This window comes from Stegostoma tigrinum, chromosome 20 (assembly GCF_030684315.1).
Source record: "Stegostoma tigrinum isolate sSteTig4 chromosome 20, sSteTig4.hap1, whole genome shotgun sequence".
Lineage (NCBI taxonomy): Eukaryota > Metazoa > Chordata > Chondrichthyes > Orectolobiformes > Stegostomatidae > Stegostoma > Stegostoma tigrinum.
Genome location: NC_081373.1, coordinates 55,706,762 through 55,727,129, shown reverse-complemented (window position 1 = coordinate 55,727,129; position 20,368 = coordinate 55,706,762). Strand labels below are relative to the sequence as shown.

The 20,368-nt window shown below is 43.8% G+C and overlaps 1 protein-coding gene across 6 annotated transcripts in view; it reads right to left on the bottom strand.

Annotated features, from left to right (window-relative positions):
* Positions 1 to 20,368, bottom strand: part of mypn (myopalladin) — a 284,569-nt gene that overhangs the window by 15,921 nt on the left and 248,280 nt on the right. For all 6 annotated transcript variants that reach the window (XM_059653169.1, XM_059653168.1, XM_059653170.1 and 3 more), the window contains 3 exons: positions 20,147 to 20,229; positions 16,317 to 16,440; positions 9,109 to 9,316 (listed from right to left, as the gene is read on the bottom strand). In XM_059653169.1, the coding sequence (XP_059509152.1) occupies positions 9,109 to 9,316; positions 16,317 to 16,440; positions 20,147 to 20,229 (415 nt within the window). The remainder of the gene's footprint in view (positions 1 to 9,108; positions 9,317 to 16,316; positions 16,441 to 20,146; positions 20,230 to 20,368) is intronic.

Sequence of the window (20,368 nt, the reverse complement as noted above, 5' to 3'; positions counted from 1 at the left end):
AAGAGGCAACATTAAATTAAGTTTGAGACGCAGACCAGCCATACAGACACGTGTCATTTGTGGCAAGGCTTACATGATATAATGGGCTACAAAGCGAAGTCAAACAGAATGGCAAGCAACAATACATCCCTACCCGACTAGCTCAATGCATTCTATCTCACTTTGAACAGACGGGCAGTGAAACAATGTCATGTCTGAACAGTCTAAGCTGCATACCTGTACCCACAGTCACCACTGCACGCATTAGATTGGCTTTCTTGAGAGCGAACTCACAGAAAGCAACCGGCCAAGATGGAGTTCCCTGCTGTACAGAGGGTCTAGGCCCGAAACGTCAGCTTTTGTGCTCCTGAGATGCTGCTGGGCCTGCTGTGTTCATCCAGCCTCACATTTTATTATCCCTGCTGTACATGCAGGTCTGTGCGGACTAGCAACAGGAGTGCTAACAAACATCTTTAACCTTTCCTTGCTACAATCTGAAGTCCCCAGCTTCTTCAAGAAGATCACCATCATCCTAGTGCCAAAGAAAATTCATGCAGCGTGCCTCAATGACTACTGCTCAGTGGCTCTGACCTACATAATTATGAAGTGTTGAGGGGTTAGTCGTCAACTCAGCCTACCAGATTGCTATTATCCCTTAAAATTCACCTAATGGCACAACAGGTCTACAGCAGATGCCATCTCCCTGGCCTTATACTCATGCCTGGAACATCTGGACAACAAGGATACCTTTTTCAGGCTCCTACTTAATGACTACAGTTCCGCCTTCAACACCATAATTCCAAACAAACTCATCTCTAAACTCCAAGATGTAGGTCTTGGCTCCCTCCTCTGTATTTGGATCCTTGACAACCTGACCCATAGACTACAATCAATAAGAATAGGTGACAACACCTCCTCGCCATATTCCTCAACACCAGTGCCCCACTAGGCTGAGCACTCAGCCCCCAACAATACTGCTTATACAGGTATGACTGCGTGGCCAAATTCCGCCAACTCCATTTACAAGTTTGCTGACAATACCACCATTGTAGATCAGATCTCAGATGACAATGAGACAGAGTACGGGGAAGAGATTGAGTGCTTAGTTGCACAGTGTAAAGACAACAATCTCTCCATCAATGTCTGGTAAATCAAAGGAGCTGGTCATTGACTTCGGGAAGTGGTGTTGAGGTGGAGATGGCAGAGAGCACCAAGTTCCTGGGAGTGACAAGAACCAACCATCTGTCCTGGTCCACCCACGTCGATGTGTCAAGAAAGCACATCAATGTCTCTATTTCCTCAGGAGGCTGAGGAAATTCACCATGTCCACAAGGACTCTTACCAACTTTTACAAATGAACCACAGAAAGCATCCAATCTGGTTGTATCACAGCATGGTATGGCAACTGCTGTTTCCAACCCAGCGAGAAACTACAGAGTTGTGAATACTGCCCAGTCCATCACACACACCAGCCTTCCATCCATTCCATCGGGCAGAAGATGTAAAAGTTTGATCACATGTATGAACAGACTCAAGAACAGTTTCTTCCACACTTTTATCAGACTTTTGAATGGCCCTCTCAAATATTAATTCTGACCTCTCTCTTTGCAGCTCTAACACTGTACAATAGGATATTATACAAAATGCGGAGGAATGGAATTGTGGGAGATATAGCAGTCTGGATCGGAAATTGGCTTGCTGAAAGAAGACAGAGGGTGGTAGTTGGTTTGCTTCAGGACATCCTCCGACACTTCCGCCATTTACAATCCGACCCCACCACCCAAGACATTTTTCCATCCCCACCCCTGTCTGCTTTCCGGAGAGACCACTCTCTCCGTGACTCCCTTGTTCGCTCCACACTGCCCTCCAACCCCACCACACCCGGCACCTTCCCCTGCAACCGCAGGAAATGCTACACTTGTCCCCACACCTCCTCCCTCACCCCCATCCCAGGCCCCAAGATGACATTCCACATTAAGCAGAGGTTCACCTGCACATCTGCCAATGTGGTATACTGCATCCACTGTACCCGGTGCGGCTTTCTCTACATTGGGGAAACCAAGCGGAGGCTTGGGGACCGCTTTGCAGAACACCTCCGCTCAGTTCGCAACAAACAACTGCACCTCCCAGTCGCAAACCATTTCCACTCCCCCTCCCATTCTCTTGATGACATGTCCATCATGGGCCTCCTGCACTGCCACAATGATGCCACCCGAAGGTTGCAGGAACAGCAACTCATATTCCACCTGGGAACCCTGCAGCCATATGGTATCAATGTGGACTTCACCAGTTTCAAAATCTCCCCTTCCCCCACTGCATCCCTAAACCAGCCCAGTTCATCCCCTCCCCCCACTGCACCACACAACCAGCCCAGCTCTTCCCCCCCACCCACTGCATCCCAAAACCAGTCCAACCTGTCTCTGCCTCCCTAACCGGTTCTTCCTCTCACCCATCCCTTCCTCCCACCCCAAGCAGCACCCCCAGCTACCTACTAACCTCATCCCACCTCCTTGACCTGTCCGTCTTCCCTGGACTGACCTATCCCCTCCCTACCTCCCCACCTACACCCTCTCCACCTATCTTCTTTACTCTCCATCTTCGGTCCGCCTCCCCCTCTCTCCCTATTTATTCCAGTTCCCTCCCCCCATCCCCCTCTCTGATGAAGGGTCTAGGCCCGAAACGTCAGCTTTTGTGCTCCTGAGATGCTGCTTGGCCTGCTGTGTTCATCCAGCCTCACATTTTATTATAGAGGGTGGTAGTTGATGGGAAATGTTCATCCTGGAGACCAGTTACCAGTGGTGTACCGCAAGGGTCGGTGTTGGGTCCACTGTTGTTTGTCATTTTAATAAATGACCTGGATGAGGGCTTAGAAGGATGGGTTAGTAAATTTGCAGACGACACTAAGGTCAGTGGAGTTGTGGATAGTGACGAAGGATGCTGTAGGTTGCAGAGAGACATAGATAAGCTGCAGAGCTGGACTGACAGGTGGCAAATGGAGTTTAATGCAGACAAGTGTGAGGTGATGCATTTTGGTAGGAGTAACCAGAAGGCAAAGTACAGGGCTAATGGTAAGATTCTTAGTAGTGTAGATGAGCAGAGAGATCTCGGTGTCCATGTACACAGATCCTTGAAAGTTGCAACCCAGGTTGACAGGGCTGTTAAGAAGGCATACAGTGTTTTAGCTTTTATTAATAGAGGGATCGAGTTCCGGAACCAAGAGGTTATGGTGAAGCTGTACAAAACTCTGGTGCGGCCGCACTTGGAGTATTGTGTACAGTTCTGGTCACCACATTATAAGAAGGATGTCGAAGCTTTGGAAAGGGTGCAGAGGAGATTTACGAGGATGTTGCCTGGGAAGGTCTTACGAGGAAAGGCTGAGGGATTTGAGGCTGTTTTCATTAGAGAGAAGAAGGTTGAGAGGTGACTTAATTGAAACATATAAAATAATCAGAGGGTTAGATAGGGTGGACAGGGAGATCCTTTTTCCTAGGATGGTGACAGCGAGCATGAGGGGGCATAGCTTTAAATTGAGGGGCGAAAGATATAGGACAGATGTCAGAGGTGGTTTCTTTACTCAGAGAGTAGTAAGGGAATGGAATGCTTTGCCTGCAACGGTAGTAGATTCGTCAACTTTAGGTACATTTAAGTCGTCATTGGACAAGCATATGGACGTACATGGAATAGTGTAGGTTAGATGGGCTTGAGATCGGTATGACAGGTCGGCACAACATCGAGGGCCGAAGGGCCTGTACTGTGCTGTAATGTTCTATGTTCTATCTATGTTCTATGTATTCTGCACTCTGCTCTGCTACCCTAATGCACTTTGTGTGGTATGAACTGTCTGTATAGCATGCAAAACAACACTTTTCACTGAATTTCAGTACATGTGACAACAATCAACTAGATGATTAATCTGGTCAATATCAGATTAATATCTTAGATACAGGTAACAAGGGATGTAGAACAAATGAAGTGTCTGTGTGGACTAGTTGTGAGTTAATATCAGCCATATGGAGTTAAAAAAAACCTGATAAGGCACTGAAAGAAACTGAGGGGAGTAGGATGGAGTGGAAGAAGAGTAGCAAGGTGATGAGTAGAACATGAGAACAATTTTGCAGCTCATGGATCCATGAATTTGTCCCTAGCTGGAGTCTTCAGAAATCTATAGGACTGTGTGCATGGATGGTACTGTGATAACATCTGTTTAAGTATGAGGTGTATTTGGAATGCACACAAAACTATGAAATGAATGATAGCCAGGTAAACTTCAGAGCAATCCTTGAAGACAGAGGATTCAAGCATTGGTGCAGCATTGCCCATCAATACGGTATCTGCCTCCATTGAAAGTTTGGGTTCCAGATGATAAAAGGCAATCATTTCTGGATTACAGAGGCCCAGGGATTGTTGAAGAACATACCAAGTAGGAACAGGTACAGGCATAGTAATTCAAACCTGTCTGGTCATTTATCAGCATGATGTCAGATCTGACCCAGGCCTCAACTTCTGCTTTATGCCAGCTCCTCATAGACCTCAACTCCTGGATAATTCAAAAACACTTTAAATAATTCCAGTGATCCAGCCTACAGTTCTCTGGGGTACAGAATTCCATAAATTTGTTATCCACTGAGAGAAGAAACTCCTTCATGCCTCTGTTTAAATAAGCTTCTCTTTATTCTGTAACTACGTCTGCTAGTTTAAGATTCCCTCACTAGTGGAAATATCTTCTCAATATCTGCTCTGTCAATGACCCTCAGAGTCCTATATGTTTCAATAAAGTCACTCCTCATTATTCTAAACATGAATGAACGAAGGCCTAACCTGCATAGCAATCCTTGTTAAGACATCCCTTCATTGCCGAAATCAGCCTATGAACGTACTTTGAACTGCCTCAAATATCAACATAATTGGTGACTTCACTCCTATTAGTTCATAGAATCCCAACAGTGTGGAAGCGGGCTATTCAGCCCCTCAAGTCCACATTGCCCCTCCGAAGAACATCCCACTCAGACCTAATCCCTTACTTTATTCCTGTGGCCCTGCATTTTCTATGGCTAGCCCATCTCGCCTTCACTACAGTCAATTTAGCATAATGTGCACATTTTTGGACTGTGGGAGGAAGCTGGAGCACCTGGAGGAAACCCACACAGTCACAGTGAGAATGTGCAAAGTCCACACAGTCATTTGCCCAAGGGTGGAATTGAACCTGGGTCTCTGGCGCTGTGAGGCAGCAGTTGCTAACCACTGAGCCTCTGTGCCACCAAATATTTGTTCGGCAAGTTTGTCAAATACTTTGTTCCACATGACAGGCTGTTACAAGACATTTCCTCCCATTAGCACCGTGCCTATCTATTAACTTTTGGACCTTTATAGAGTCCTCCACCATGAAAACTGATACAAAATCTGCCATTTCCTCGTTGTCTGTTGTTAATTCCCCAGTTGCATCCTTCAAGGTTGTCACACTCACTTTAGCTACTCTCTTCCTTTTTATATACTAATGAAATGTTGCTGTTTGTTTTTACATTCTCAAAAATCACAAGACACCAAGTTATATAGTCCAATAGGTATATTTGAGGACACAAGCTTTTGGAATCTCACTCCTTCTTCAGGTGTTAGTGAGAGAGGTGGCATCACCTCAGTCTAACAACAGCACCTCTACATCATTTTTATATTCTGGCCAACTTGCTTCACAGTGATGCTGAAATGCTGCATATTCCTCCCAGTCTGCTTCACAGTGACAGAGCACTCCTGCACCTTCCTCCCACTTCCTCAGTTCTCTCATAAATAACTCGACTGCGGATTCCATGCTACTTGCTACCGGAAAATTCTTTTGCCTTGGTCAATGCACAGCCAGTAGGATTGGTGGGGTGGGGGGGGGGGGGGGGGAGAGCAGACAGATGGAACAGGGCCTTTCTGGCTAATGACCAATCCATCCATCTAACAGACAGTAAGATGATTGTAGAAGGGACAGGATCAGGACTGGAGGATACAGCTAGCAAAGTGACAGGGCTAATGATTGATACGTGTTAATGTTCAGAGAAGTAAGTAGCATAAGCAGCGAGGAAGCAGCCCCTGGTGATGTGTCATCAGATAAAAGCGTCATCTAACTCATAGGCATCTTACTGCCCTGTTTGATTATAGAATCATCGAACATTTATAACGGACTAAAATTCTGAGCTCACACTGGAGTGGTCTAATTGGGGTCAGAGGTTGCAATGTGGGTTGTGTTGGGATTTGGCAGCTTCCTCCAATACCCAACATTGCCACAAGATGGAGCCTGATTAATCTAACCACACTAATTTAACAATAATTGTAGGGCTGGATTTTCTGAGGAGTGGTCATCTAATGCCTCCACAGACAGCTTGAATTTACCATGAAATAAGCTGCAAGATAAAATACATGACTAAATATAAAAGGAGTGCAATACAGTGAACAATTTTCGACAGCCAAACAGTCTTTATTCCAGTGAGTGGGAATTGTGCATGGGAACTCCATGAAATACTGGAATTTATCCGTAATTGAATACACACCAGTCGGATCATTTATTTTAATTAACCTCTCCAGACCTGTTACAACACACCTCTGGAGCAGGTGAGATTTGAACCTCGAGGGAGGAACACCACTACTGCATCACACGGACACCACCTTCTCCCACACCATCATGATGGGATTCAAGCCCATATCCCCAGAACATTACCTGGATGTCTGGGTGTCTGGACCAGCAACAATACCACAAGGCCATCACCTCCCTAGAGTGTTTACCATTAGACATGCTTTCACGCTGGACGTGTGACATTGAATTCAAATTCTGCCATCTACCATGGTGAGATTTGTACACCGCGCCCCCAGAAAAATAGCCTGGCGGGTGGTAAGGTCTGGATTTCTAGCCCTGTTACGTACTATCACTCCACCAAGTCCCTTCTAGCCCAATCAGATTGCTGCTGAATTAAAATTCCACCATCTGCCAGGGTAGAATTCAAGCCCAGGTCCCCAGAACATTATCTGGATTTCTAGCTTAATAATCTAATGATAATACCTTGAGATCATTGGCTCTGGAGAATCTCCTCAGCCCCATCATCCACCTATCAATGATGTCTAACACGATTACCACATTCAATCAGGCTACTTTACCTTGTCTTTACTGTTGCAGCCTGTGAATCTGAAACACACAGTTTGTTCATGGGGGTGACTTTTCACCTATACCATCCACGTCATCGAGACATGGTGTAGGACACTCTCTGCTACACTCCCGCCTTTCTTCAGAAAAGATGATGAATAACAAGAGGTGCAGTAAGAACTGATTTGATTCTAGGTCAGAAGTCACACAACATCAGGTTGTAGTCCAACAGGTCTATTAGAAATCACAAGCTTTCGGTCCGCTGCTCCTTCGTCAAGTGACCTTCAGATGTCAGTGCAGCTTTCAGCTGTCCCGGGGCAATATGAACCAATCAACAACTGCCACTGGGTGGAGGCCAGGATGTTACTGCCAGTTCAGAACAGGAGTCAGCACAGAAGCTAAAGACCCAGCTGAGGAAAGGTCACTGGACCCCAAAACGTTAACTCTGACTTTTTCTTGCTCCTGCTGAGCTTTTCCAGCAACTTCTGTTTTTGTTCCTTAAGACCCAGGAGGCAGGGAGCAAGGCTAGAGCAAGACTGGGGGTAAAGTCTGGTGGAAGGCAAGGTCGGGAGCTAATGGCATCAGTGGGGAAGACAGGGTGAGAGTAGAAGTGCTGGGGGCAAAGGACACGTCAGCAGGTAGGCCACAAACACAAAGTCTGTAGGTAACAGTGAAACTGGCCAATGTTAAATGGATGTACATTTTTAACAATGTGAAAGTGATACAACATTAAGTAAGTCAATGTTAAGTGAGGACTCACTGTGACAGGAAAGAACTGGAGTAGGCCAAACATCTTTGCATGCTTGAGACATTGTTGGTTATTGTGGGAAGAGGTATCATTAATGGTGTATCCACTAATGGGCTGAGGATTACTATATATACACAATCCTACTTCCTGTATCCTGCAATCTCTTCGGAATTTACACATTTCTTTTTTTTCTCTCTCTCTTCATCACAACCCAACATTTGACTCTTCATTTCAGACACTAAAGAAGTTACTAGTCAGTGCAGAAAGGCAATGGTGACCGTAAAGATGAAGTGATCACACAATAACAACACTTGTAACCACCTACTCAGACAGTGAGGATGTAAGCAATTTGGTGATTGGGATAGAGGGGTGGATCTCTCTGTGGCCAGACACTGGATAAAAAGCAAGAACAGTACAGCTCCAAGATAACAGGTTGTAGAGCTGGATGAAAACAGCAAGCCAAGCAGACTCTTCTAAGGAAGCCTTCCTGCTCCTCTGATGCTGCTTGGCCTGCTGTGTTCATCCAGCTCTACACCTTGTTATCTCAGATTCTCCAGCATCGGCAGTTCCTACTATCCAGTACAGCTCCCAGTTCACCAGAAGGTAAGGTTGCCATAAGTTTTTCAACAAGGACACAGATGAGACTTCGATGAGCAAGGATGCAGAAGCAGGCTAATGTTCGGTAACTGAAAAGTCAGAAAGCCTGTACTTCAAGGAGTATGGGGACATCCAGTTCCAATCTGGCACAGGTCTTTCTGCTGAGCCTGGAGCCCATTCCATCCAACTTGACACAGGGTTATCACCACCATCAATATGCTTCATCCCGCCATGAAAATTCACCTCAACAGTTTCCACTGTAGTACCACAATAATTTCTGATTTATCCCATCTGGATTTTGGGTGTGTAGAGGGTTTCAGGGCAATATATCAGTCCCTCAGTCTGTTCCACAGGTCAGCAGGGTGGCAGAGGCACCACTATAGCATAGCAGCATCTACTTCATGAAGCACAAGCCCCATTTCCCTCACACGCCTTGCTGGTGAAATTAAGCAATCTTCAGGGCTGCCTTCCAGACCTGGAAATGCTCAAGGCTTGTCCTGAAAGGTCCCCTGAATAGATAGGCAGCAACGTTTGACTAGCCATGCTGCAGTGTTAGGGATGCTCGATTTCATCTTCTAGCAGGAGCACCAAGTGATTGAGTGGCATTAACGAATGATCTGGCTTATCTGAAAATCACACATCACTCACAAACGTACAAAATATACTTTACCTACAATAGACAGCTCCAAGCTAAAGGAACTCTGTCCTGCCTTGTTTGTTGCAATGCATGTGTAAGTCCCTGCATCTGCTGGTGTGAGGGGCTCAATCAAGAGGGAGTGAATTCCATTCTCACGCACGAGCATCTTGTGGGTAGCATCTGGCAGGATCGGTTTACCATTCAACAGCCACATGAGGTCAGGATTTGGCAGCCCACTCACCTGAAGAAAAAAGGAAGGTGTTTAATAAAGTGTAAATCTCCAGATAATCAAGTGCTTGTGCCTTTGCAAAGTTTAAGAAAACTGATCTCCTAATCTTCTGACAACAGTAGCTTTCCAAATCAATAACCTTGTGATACATAGGTGAGTCCTTGGGTGTACATGAGGATCTCACAGTGACCAAGTGAGATCAGCTGAAACACATTGATGTGTTGAGAGTCTCTATATGAAGCTACTGAGAATCTACAAGCTACATTCATCTCTTCCCCAAAACCCAGGAACATTGCCTTAAAAGGATATGGCAGCCAACTGGTTCAGATCTGGCAAGACCATGTATAGCAATACAGGCTGCTGTTCTTGTCTGTTAAAGCTGCTCAGAATTCCAGAACACAACGGTATACAGATATAACTTCGGATTTCCTTTGTGAACTGCAAACCTTCAGGTTAAAGACCATTCCCTTAACATCTCCATTCTCATCCCCAACAACAAGTCTGAAGAGCTTATAGAATCATAGAATCCTTGTAGTGTGAAAACAGGCCATTCAGTCCATAAAGTCCACACCGACCCTCTGAAGAGCATCCTATTCAGACCCACACCCCCTACTCTGTCCCTGTAAACCTGCATGTTCCATGGCTACCCACCTAGCAATTTAGCATAGCTGATCCACCCAGCCTACACATCTTTGGACTGTGGGAAGAAACTGGAACACCAGGAGGAAACCCATGCAGACGAAAAAAATGTACAAACTCACTGCTGTGAGGCAGCAGTGCTAACCATTGAGCCACTATGCCAGTCATGGGCCTTTTTTTGTCAGAGCTGGTCTTCCCTTCCAATAAGTTGATCTTTGTGTTATATTTGGTCTCCTGAGATGAGCTTCTGACCAGATACATGCATCACTAAAGATGACATGAGAGATAATGGGAACTGGAGATGCTGGAGAATCCGAGAGAACAGTGTGAAGCTGGATGAACACAGCAGGCCAAGCAGCACATTAGGAGCACAAAAGTTGACGTTTCAGGCCTAGACCCTTCATCAGAAAAGGGGGATGGGGAGAGGGTTCTGAAATAAATAGGGAGAGAGGGGGAAGTGGATTGAAGATGGATAGAGGAGAAGATAGGTGGAGAGGAGCGTATGGATGGGGAGGTAGGGAGGGGATAGGTCAGTCCGGGAAGGACGGACAGGTCAAGGGGGCGGGATGAGGTTAGTAGGCAGGAAATGCAGGCGTGGCTTTAGGTGGGAGGAGGGACTAGGTGAAAGGAAGAACAGTTTAGGGAGGCGGAGACAAGCTGGGCTGGTTTTGGGATGCAATGGAGATTTTGAAGCTTGTGAAATCCACATTGATACCATTGGAATGCAGGATTCCCAAGCGGAATATGAGTTGCTGTTCGTGTAAGCTTCGGGTGGCATCATTGTGGCACTGCAGGAGGCCCATGATGGACATGTCGTCTGAGGAGTGGGAGGGGGAGTTAAAATGGTTCACGACTGGGAGGTGCAGTTGCTTATTGCGAACCGAGCATAGGTGTTCTGCAAAGCGGTCCCCAAGCCTCCGCTTGGTTTACCCAATGTAGAGGGAGCCACACTGGGTACAATGGATACAATATACCACATTGGCAGATGTGCAGGTGAACATCTGCTTGATGGGAAAGTCTTCTTGGGGCCTGGGATGGGGGTGAGGGAGGAGGTGTGGGGGCAGGCGTAGCACTTCCTGCGGTTGCAGGGGAAAGTGCCGGGTGTGCTGGGGTCGGAGGGGAGTGTGGAGCGGACAAGGGAGTCCCAGAGAGAGTGGTCTCTCCAGAAAGCAGACAAGGGTGGGGATGGAAAAATGTCTTTGGTGGTGGGGTCGTATTGTAGATGGCGGAAGCATCGGAGGATAATGCGTTGTATCCGAAAGTTGGTGGGGTGGTATGTGAGGACGAGGGGGATTCACTTTTGGTGGTTATTGCAGGGACAGGGTGTGAGGGATGAGTTGCGGGGAATGCGGGAGACCGGTCGAGGGCGTTCTCGATCACTGCGGGGTGAGGGGGGGGTTGTTGGGGGGGAAGTTGCGGCAGACCGTCAGAGCCTGCGGCCCCCGATCTGACCTAGTTTTATTTATCTTCAGTCTCTTCTTGAGTGAGCGGATGATTCATGATCCATCCTGTTGCTGTAACGATAAAACTTAAAGGGACTTTCGCTGTTAAAAGGTTAAAATGACAGAAAATGATAGCAATACTTAGCACCTACAGAGCGAAAAGAGCTGGTCACCAGATCATGAGTATACTACTTCTCTTTTCTTATTAAATATGGACCTATTAATTCCATTTTTAAGCTGCAAAGGACCTTTATTTATTCTTTTACTCAAAAGTCTGAAATTCCAAAGCCTAGAATTTGGGATGCTACCCTTTCCTGAATCAGTTTGTCAGTGAAAAATCACACCTGGTCCACAGTTCTCAGCACACTGCATTATCAGAATGTACATTAGGAACAATCTCCTAGGTAATCCTCACTCGAACAATCTGCAAAGCACCCCAAAGCACGTCTTTCCTCAGGCTAGAACAGCAGTTGTAAGTTTCGTTTAATAAATAATTTTAGAACAAGTGGGATCAATGAACATCAGGAAATTCTTCAAAGTTTTAGGAATATGTAGCAGGTCTTTATGAAATATGACGAAGGGAATGATTAATTTATCATCTGGCTACAGATCTTTTAGAACATAGAACATAGAACAGTACAGCACAGAACAGGCCCTTCAGCCCACAATGTTGTGCCGACCATTGATCCTCATGTATGCACCCTCAAATTTCTGTGACCATATACATGTCCAGCAGTCTCTTAAATGACCCCAATGACCTTGCTTCCACAACTGCTGCTGGCAACGCATTCCATGCTCTCACAACTCTCTGCGTAAAGAACCTGCCTCTGACATCCCCTCTATACTTTCCACCAACCAGCTTAAAACTATGACCCCTCGTGCTAGCCATTTCTGCCCTGGGAAATAGTCTCTGGCTATCAACTCTATCTATGCCTCTCATTATCTTCTATACCTCAATTAGGTCCCCTCTCCTCCTCCTTTTCTCCAATGAAAAGAGACCGAGCTCAGTCAACCTCTCTTCATAAGATAAGCCCTCCAGTCCAGGCAGCATCCTGGTAAACCTCCTCTGAACCCTCTCCAAAGCATCCACATTTTGCCAGAGCATCTTTTCTCTTTTCAGGTATTAGGTATCACCACGATTATCTGTCGTTATTTCAGACTGCTAATTTTAGAAGAATTTTGTCACATTCATTTAAAAAAGTGCAATCATGTGCACAATGATAAAATAGGATAAATTTTCTGCTTGTATACTTCTAATACATAGCCTCAAAAAACATATTTTCAGTAAATCTTGCACATAAGGGAGCCTTTGATTTACCATCTCCTAAAATCAAACCTCACATATAACCAGACAAAGAACTATAACATACCAAGTATCATGAAAACAACGTTCAGCAATTTCATATTAATACAGTGTGCTATCTTCACAATATCCATATGCAGTGTTTCACAAATAGCTGCTACAATTTGTCATGAGGTACTGGAAAGTACACTCTCTATTATGTGGTTGTCAGTTCCAAATGTGCAATTTCAACAATTCAGTTTCTGGCCAAGATAAAGAGGTCAAGACATTTGTCACTAATGACAGTTTAGGTGCTATTTGTTGTTGGTCAAGATCTGAAACTACATGAGGAGTGACACAGTATCTCTTTGCAAATCATGGAATGTTAAAAAAGTAATGTACCAAACAGAAGAACTTGGCAATGAGAAAAGTCACGTGATAAATACTCCAGTTCCAATGTTTGAGTTGAAATGGTGATGACTGCTGTGCTAAAATGCAGTGGATATTATTGGGCTGGGCTTTATTGGATTTGCAGGAGGAGGGCAGGAGGTGAGATGTACTAATTGAGGAGTGAATCGGAGGGGACTGCTGCCATTCCACCATTATTACTTGCCTCTGGAGAGGAAGATGGAGGTTGCTCCTCCCACCCACAGACTTGTGCCCTTGCTGGCATCTTACCGCCAGGTGGTAGGTCCCTCCCCTTTGGGGAGACTGCACAGTGAACCTTAGTAGCCTCTTTGTGTGCCTACAGGAGTAGGGTTGGGTATTCTTCTGACGTGGAACTGTCAACGCAAAAAGACCACACACACGCGCACACACTTTTTCAACTCTAATCCCAATCCCACTTAGTTGCCAGCTTGACTGGATATCCCTGGATAATGGCCCCTTCACTGAACATCAAGCTGTTGTTTCCAGGACTATTGCTGACCTCATCTCCCTTGATGATCGCCTCAGCTTCCCATCTCATAGCCCCCTGTCCCAAACAGCCCACTTCTACCTTCTTTCCAAAATGCACAAACAGGACTTGCCTGGCTGACCCAACCTTTCAACCCGTTCCTGTCCCACTGAACTTATTTCTTCCTATCTAACACTATTTTTCTCCCCTTGACCAGGGTCTTCCCACTTCCAATTATGATCTTTCTTACACTTCATGTTGGTTCCATGATTCCCAGCTTCCTGGTCCTAGCAGCCTCCTCCTCACCATGGATGTGCAATCCCTCTATGCATCTTATTTCCCATCAGGATGGTCTTCAGGTTCTCTGCTTCTTCCTTGGAAAGAGGTACCATTCCTATCCACTAAAACCCTCCCCTGCCATGCTGAATTTGTTCTCACTTTGAATAATTTCTCCTCAATCTCATCTCACTTTCTCCAAATCTAAGATATGGCTGTGAATTCCCACATGGATCCAGTTATGCCTGCCTCTCTCTTTATGTGTTCCAGACTCCACTCACAACCAATATATAAATCCTCGGGGCCTGATAATCTACCAGTTTTCAATCCCTTCAATTTCCCCAACAGGATTATAAATTATGCAGGGCCTCGGTGAGACTACACTTGGAATATGGTGTGCAGTTTTGTTTCCATATCGGAGGAAGGATGTTCTTGCGATAGAGGGACAGCAATGAAGGTTTACCAGACTGATTGCAGGGATGGTGGGACTGATTTATGAAGAGAGATTAGATTGGTTAGCATTATATTCACTAGAGGTCAGAAAAATGGGGGCACAGGGTGTGAAATCACACAGAAACCTGTAAATTCTAATAGGACTACAGAGGGTAAATGCAAAAGGATGTTCCTGATGGCAGGGGAGTCCAGAACTGGGTCACAATGTAAGGATACAGGGTAAAACATTTAGTACTGAGATGAGGAGAAATTTTTTCACCGTGTGTGTGGTGAGCCTGCAGAATTTGCTACCACAGAAAGCAGATGAGACCAAGACATTGCATGATTTTCAGAAGGAGTTGGATTTGGCTCTTGGCCCTAAATGGTTCAAAGGATATTGGGTGAAAAATGTCAACAGGTTGGATGATCAGCCATGATCATATTGAATGGCAGAGGGGGCTCAAAGGGTTTACATGGTTTACCTCTGCTTCTATTTTCTATGTTTTGGCCCTAGTCTTGCTACTGTGCTCCAGTGAAGCCCAACACAAGCGAGAGGAGCTGAGCCTCATTTTTTGCTTAGGTATTTCATAGCCTTCAGGTCTCAACATTGAATTCAACAACTTCAAAACAATATTTCCCTTTGCTTTGATTGCATATCCCAGCAGAGATGATTTATTTTTTACAATTGATATCCACCATCAACACCTGTTCCAGATCTTCATGTATGCTCTCCTTATGTCTTCCACGTTGGGCATCCTCACCATCTGTCCCACTTGATTCTACTGTCCCCTTGTTAACAGCAAAATAGGTATCAACATCCAGCACCCTTCAGTTACAAAGAAGAGCCTTGAAGAACTTGAAGAAAAACTTCCACAAAAGATCTTGAAATGTTAACTCTTTTTCTCTCTTCACAGATGCAGCCAGACCTGCTGAGTTTCTCCTGCACTTTCTATTTTGATTTCAGTTCTCCACCATGAGCACTACCTGTTGTTTACCTGCTTGGCTGGCACTGGTGGCCCCGATCTTACTTGCCTTGTAGTGATAGCTCCTGGGTTTTGTCTCTTGGCCCAAGAAGTAGTGTGAACCTGACAGCAGCTCAACAGCAGTAGATAAGGTACAAAAATCCCTCAAGGCCTCCCAAAACAGCCAAGGCAGGCTCATTCCATCCATCATTGGGGTCACTGCTGCTCTGAGAGAATCCACATCAGAATCCCTCCACCCACTGAAGGGGGTTGAGACGAGATTCACCAGGATGTTGCCTGGGATAGAAGTTTTCAGCTCTGATGTGAAGCTGGTTCAGCTCGGGTTGCTTTCTGTTGGGGCAGAGAAGATTGACAGGGACCTAATTGAAGTGTTTAAGACGCAGTGTGACTAGAAAGCAGCTCTTCCCCTTGGTTGAAAGGTCAACAACAAGGAGGCATACTTTCAAAGTGAAAGGCAGGAGGTTTAGAGGGGATTTGAGGAAAGAAAACATCACCTAGAGGGTGGCTGGGGTCAGGAACACTTTGCCTGACAGGGTAGGGGAGGTGAGAAACCTCACAACCCTTAAAATGCACTTGGATGAGCGCTTGATTTGTCATAACCTTCAAGGCTATGGGTCTCGTTCAGGAAAGTGGGACTAGAGTAGTATATCTTTTGGCAGTACAGACTTGATCGGCTGAAGGGCCTGTTCTCTACCACATGATTCTATGATGCTGTGAATCTATGAACTGTCTTTCCTCAACAGCAATCTTTCAGTCATAGGAAAACTCTCAAATTTTACAAGAATATAGAGAAAAACTTCTCAAAGAATGATACAAACAAATAAGCTCAAATGTCAGTCCCTTAATCTTAAAAATAACTACTAATTTTCTGCTAGTTTGTATTAAGTTAAATCCTCCTTCCTTGGGAGTTGACCTGACAATAAGTGTTGGTTGTTCATTGAAACAAGCTTCTTTATAAAATACCTGGGTTTTCCACCTCCTTATATGTGAAACAACAGAAGAAAGCAATACCAGGATACATTGCAGACAAGAGTCCTTCAGTCTTGTCATTTGTACTCTGTACCTTGCAGTCCAATCGGCAAATCTGACCTTCATGGGCAATCATGTCACCAGAAGCCTGAAGAAAATGGGGACAGAAGAAACGTTCCTGTACAGGTTCTTCTCCCTGGGATACACGAGATCTTGTCCTGTTATTTAATACATCACAAATTGAATCATTGTGAACATTACATGCTATTCATTTGATTTCTGTCTCAGTAAAATGCTGTCAAATATAAAAAAAATGCACTGTGAACATTAGTCCAAGAAAAGCGTCAGCCATATGTCATTATTTTTGACATGTTGGGTCAGTGTGAAGTCTATTTCGTAACTTAAACTATTGTAAGCATTACACATTTTTACTTCCTACTCAGGGACCATTATTTCATCAATCTGATTACTTCTCTGAATATGAATCTCAGTTTCTAATTCTAGCCGGCTATCTGTTTTCTTTGTTGGTACTGTTACTGTTTTTATCGTTTTTACATCTAATCAATGGCTTGTCGTTGGAGGATTCAGAAGTTGCATTCTGCAATTGTAGTGGGAAAAAAAGCGTCAAGGAGAAGAAACAAAAATAGGATTGTAACATGATTACACAACAGAAGGGAGGCTATTTGCCCTGTTGTTTCTGTGCCAGCTCTGCAAGCACAATTCAGCTGGCCCTGCTCTCTTGCCATTTCCCTGAAGCACTGTAATTCTTTACTCTACAGATAACGATTCATTTTTCTTATGAAAACCGTGATCTGCCCCAACCACACTGCCAGACCACATTACAGGTAAACCTAACCACTAGCTTGCGTAAGGCTGTAATTTCTCATGACACAATTACTTCTTATGCCAATCATTGAGGTTGGACTCCTTTGGTTCTTGATGCTTCCACTGATGGGAACAAAATATTTAAATATTTGAGATAAATAACTGTAGTTAGAGGAATTATACTTCAACTGTTAATGTCTTGTATTCAGGTATAAGATTCACACATCGATCACGCTAAAGGTTTGTTTTTGATGTATGATAGGGATAGATAGATTATCGTAGCTTTCTCCATTTAATCCTACTCAAGGGTGGTAAAAAATCAAGACAATTGGTGACATTTAAGAGTTGATCTGAATGATCTAGAAACAAGTGCTTGCAAATTCTATGAGAACACTTTTTGAAAGCAGGTAGGTAGTTATTTGGCCCATGATAATGCTCTCACGGCAGTTAGAATGATTCAATAACAAAAATAATAAAGATCTTCTTTTGACATTTGGAATATTGTGCACAACAGCTCAATCAGGCTTCACTGACTTGACCAAAGTAAGGGCTTTTATCTAAAACAAAAGAACTGGAGACATTATGCTTACAGTTATTCCAGTCAAAGATAGCTTATTCATTTGTTATGCCAGAATTGCAGAAAACTGCAGACTTAAGATAGTTCATTCGCGTAACTAGGTGGGAACACATGTTTGTTGCATTGCCATGGTGATTAGTGATGCTTAGAGAGATTGGTTCAGTTCTCTCTGCGAATTCTCTAAGAGAATAGCAAGTAGCAAAGAGTGGCTAATGTTTGGGAAAGCATTATGGATTGTGCCAGCTTTAGATTTTATACAGCTTGTAGATCTTTCACAGTCCACAGTTAAAGCCAGATGTCTTCCTGAAGTATTGTCCATGATGGGGGTCTCTGAATGGAAGTACGTATTCAGTGTAAGGGAGAAACAATGGGAATATTTATTCAGCTGGAAGCTGAAGAAATCTAGAGCTTTTAAGTTTATTTGTTCAAGGGGTGAGTGTATCACTGTCTGAATGTGCATTTATTTCCCACTTCTAGTTGTCCTGAAGATAAGCTGCCTTCTTGAACTGCTGCAATCCTTGGAGTGCAAGGATATCTGAAGTGCTGTTAGGCAGGCTATTCCAGGATTTTGACTTAACAACAATGAAGGAATGGAAATACATTTCCAAGTCAGGATTGTGATTAGCTTGGAGAGGAATCTGCAGGTGATGACGTTCTCATCTATCCATTACCCTTGTTCTTCTAAGTGGTAGAATTCATATGTTTGGAAGGTACTGGGAAAGGAGCCTTGGTGAGTTACTGAAGTGCATTGTGTATATGGTGCACTCTGCAGCTACTCTATGTCAGCAATGAAGGGAGGGAATGTTGAAGGGGGAGGATGGGATGCCAATCAAGTGGGCTTTGCCTTGGATGCTCTCAAGCCTCTTGAGTAGTTTTGGGGCTGTACTCATCCATAAAAAATGAAATTATTCCATCACTCCTGACTTGTGCCTTGTATATGGTGAGCTGACATTGGGAAGAAAGGAGGTGAGTACTTGTACAGAATCCTCAGTGACTGACCTGCTCTTGTAGCTACAGTATATATATATATATATATATATATATATATATATAGTCTATATCAGTTTCTAGTCAATGGTAATGCTCAGAAAGTTGATTGCAGAGGAATGTCATTGAAAATCAAGGGCAATAATTAGATTGTCTCTTGTTGGAGTTGGTTATTGCCTGGCACTTGTGTATCACAAATGTTAATTGCCACTTATCAACCCAAATTCAAGTGAAGGTTTTGCTGAATATGGACGTACGATCTTTCAGTACATGAGGAGTCGTGAATAATGTTCAACATTGTACAATCATCAGCACATATGCTCAATCAAGACTGCAATGTGGATATGAGCTGAATGGCTCTGGTGGAACCTAAACTATGTCAGTAGGCAGATTACTACTGTGGTTCTTCTCAGCACCGTCAACAACCCCTCCCACCACTTTATCGAGGATTGAGAACAGATGATAAAGTGGGTTTTGTCCAGATTGGATTTGTCTTACATTTTATGTTTCACACATGACTGTCAATTTTCCATATTGTTGAGTAGATGTCAGTGTTGTAGTTGTTCTGGAATAGCTCAGCTGGGGATCTGACTAGATTAAGTCTTCAGCACTATTGCTGGAAATTCTCTCAATAAAATGTAATTAAACATTGTTGCAATTGCAGGTCTTGAAGTAATAGCTGTGGGCTATTAAAAACTAGTGGTGTTTTCTGATTTTTAAAGCTTCTGGACAGGAGTCTTGGGGAGGCCTGGTTGGAGCTGTGGGATCAGAGTTGTGAGGTCTATAAAGAAGTTGGATGTTCATTGAGCCAATGGCTAATGGAAGGACTCTCTGGAAATCTTGTACCTGGGAGAATGAAGAGAAATTGGAATGCTTGTTGGAGTGTGAGATACACATTGATTCAAACCCAGTGAGGAAAAATGATCTAAATTTAAGGAATAAAGCAAATTTTTAGGATGAACTAGAAAGTATAACTGAATCAATTGCAACTGTCTTTCAATTAGTTTTGCCAACTTTGTTTAATTTCTATGCTATACTATAAAGGTTGTTTTCAATTTAAAAAACATTGATCTTGTGGCATAGTTCTGTCAATTAATTAGTGTTCAGATTTTTTCTTTGAACATTTAATGATTCCTAATAGCATCATCACATAAGGGACATAGAAACAATGCAGTTAGATAATATTAAAATACAAATTAATCATAATTAAATTGTATAGCACAATTGACACATTGCGCTGAATGGCCTCCTCCATATGTAAAGGCTTATGTATTCAAACTGCATTGTGTACAGGGTTAAATGTGTCACCGTTCAGGACTTTCATTGCTGTTTTTATAATTGTCACAATATTAACCCATGTTAAAACTGTGGGTCAATGTTCAAAATGGCTAAATTTGTCATTGTACGTAGCAGATGTTGGTAGATTATTGATAAGTTAATATACCCAAAATGCTTATTAATTTATGAGAAAAGAAATGTTAACCCAAAGAACAGACTAAAATGAGCTGGACCTCACAACTCAAAGGCAAACATACCCTTTGCTCTGAACTGACGGTACCATACGGCCACGTATTGGAGTACTCTGTACCAAGAGATGACCAGAGGAACTGTTTCTTCCCTAGGTGAAAGACAGCAGCTTAATACATTCACAATAGGTTTAGGTCAGAGTAATATTACAGTAACAATGAACTGAAACCATAACATTGCATTCAATCCAAAGAATACTTTAGCCAGAGCAGCTTATAGTTATCTCCTAG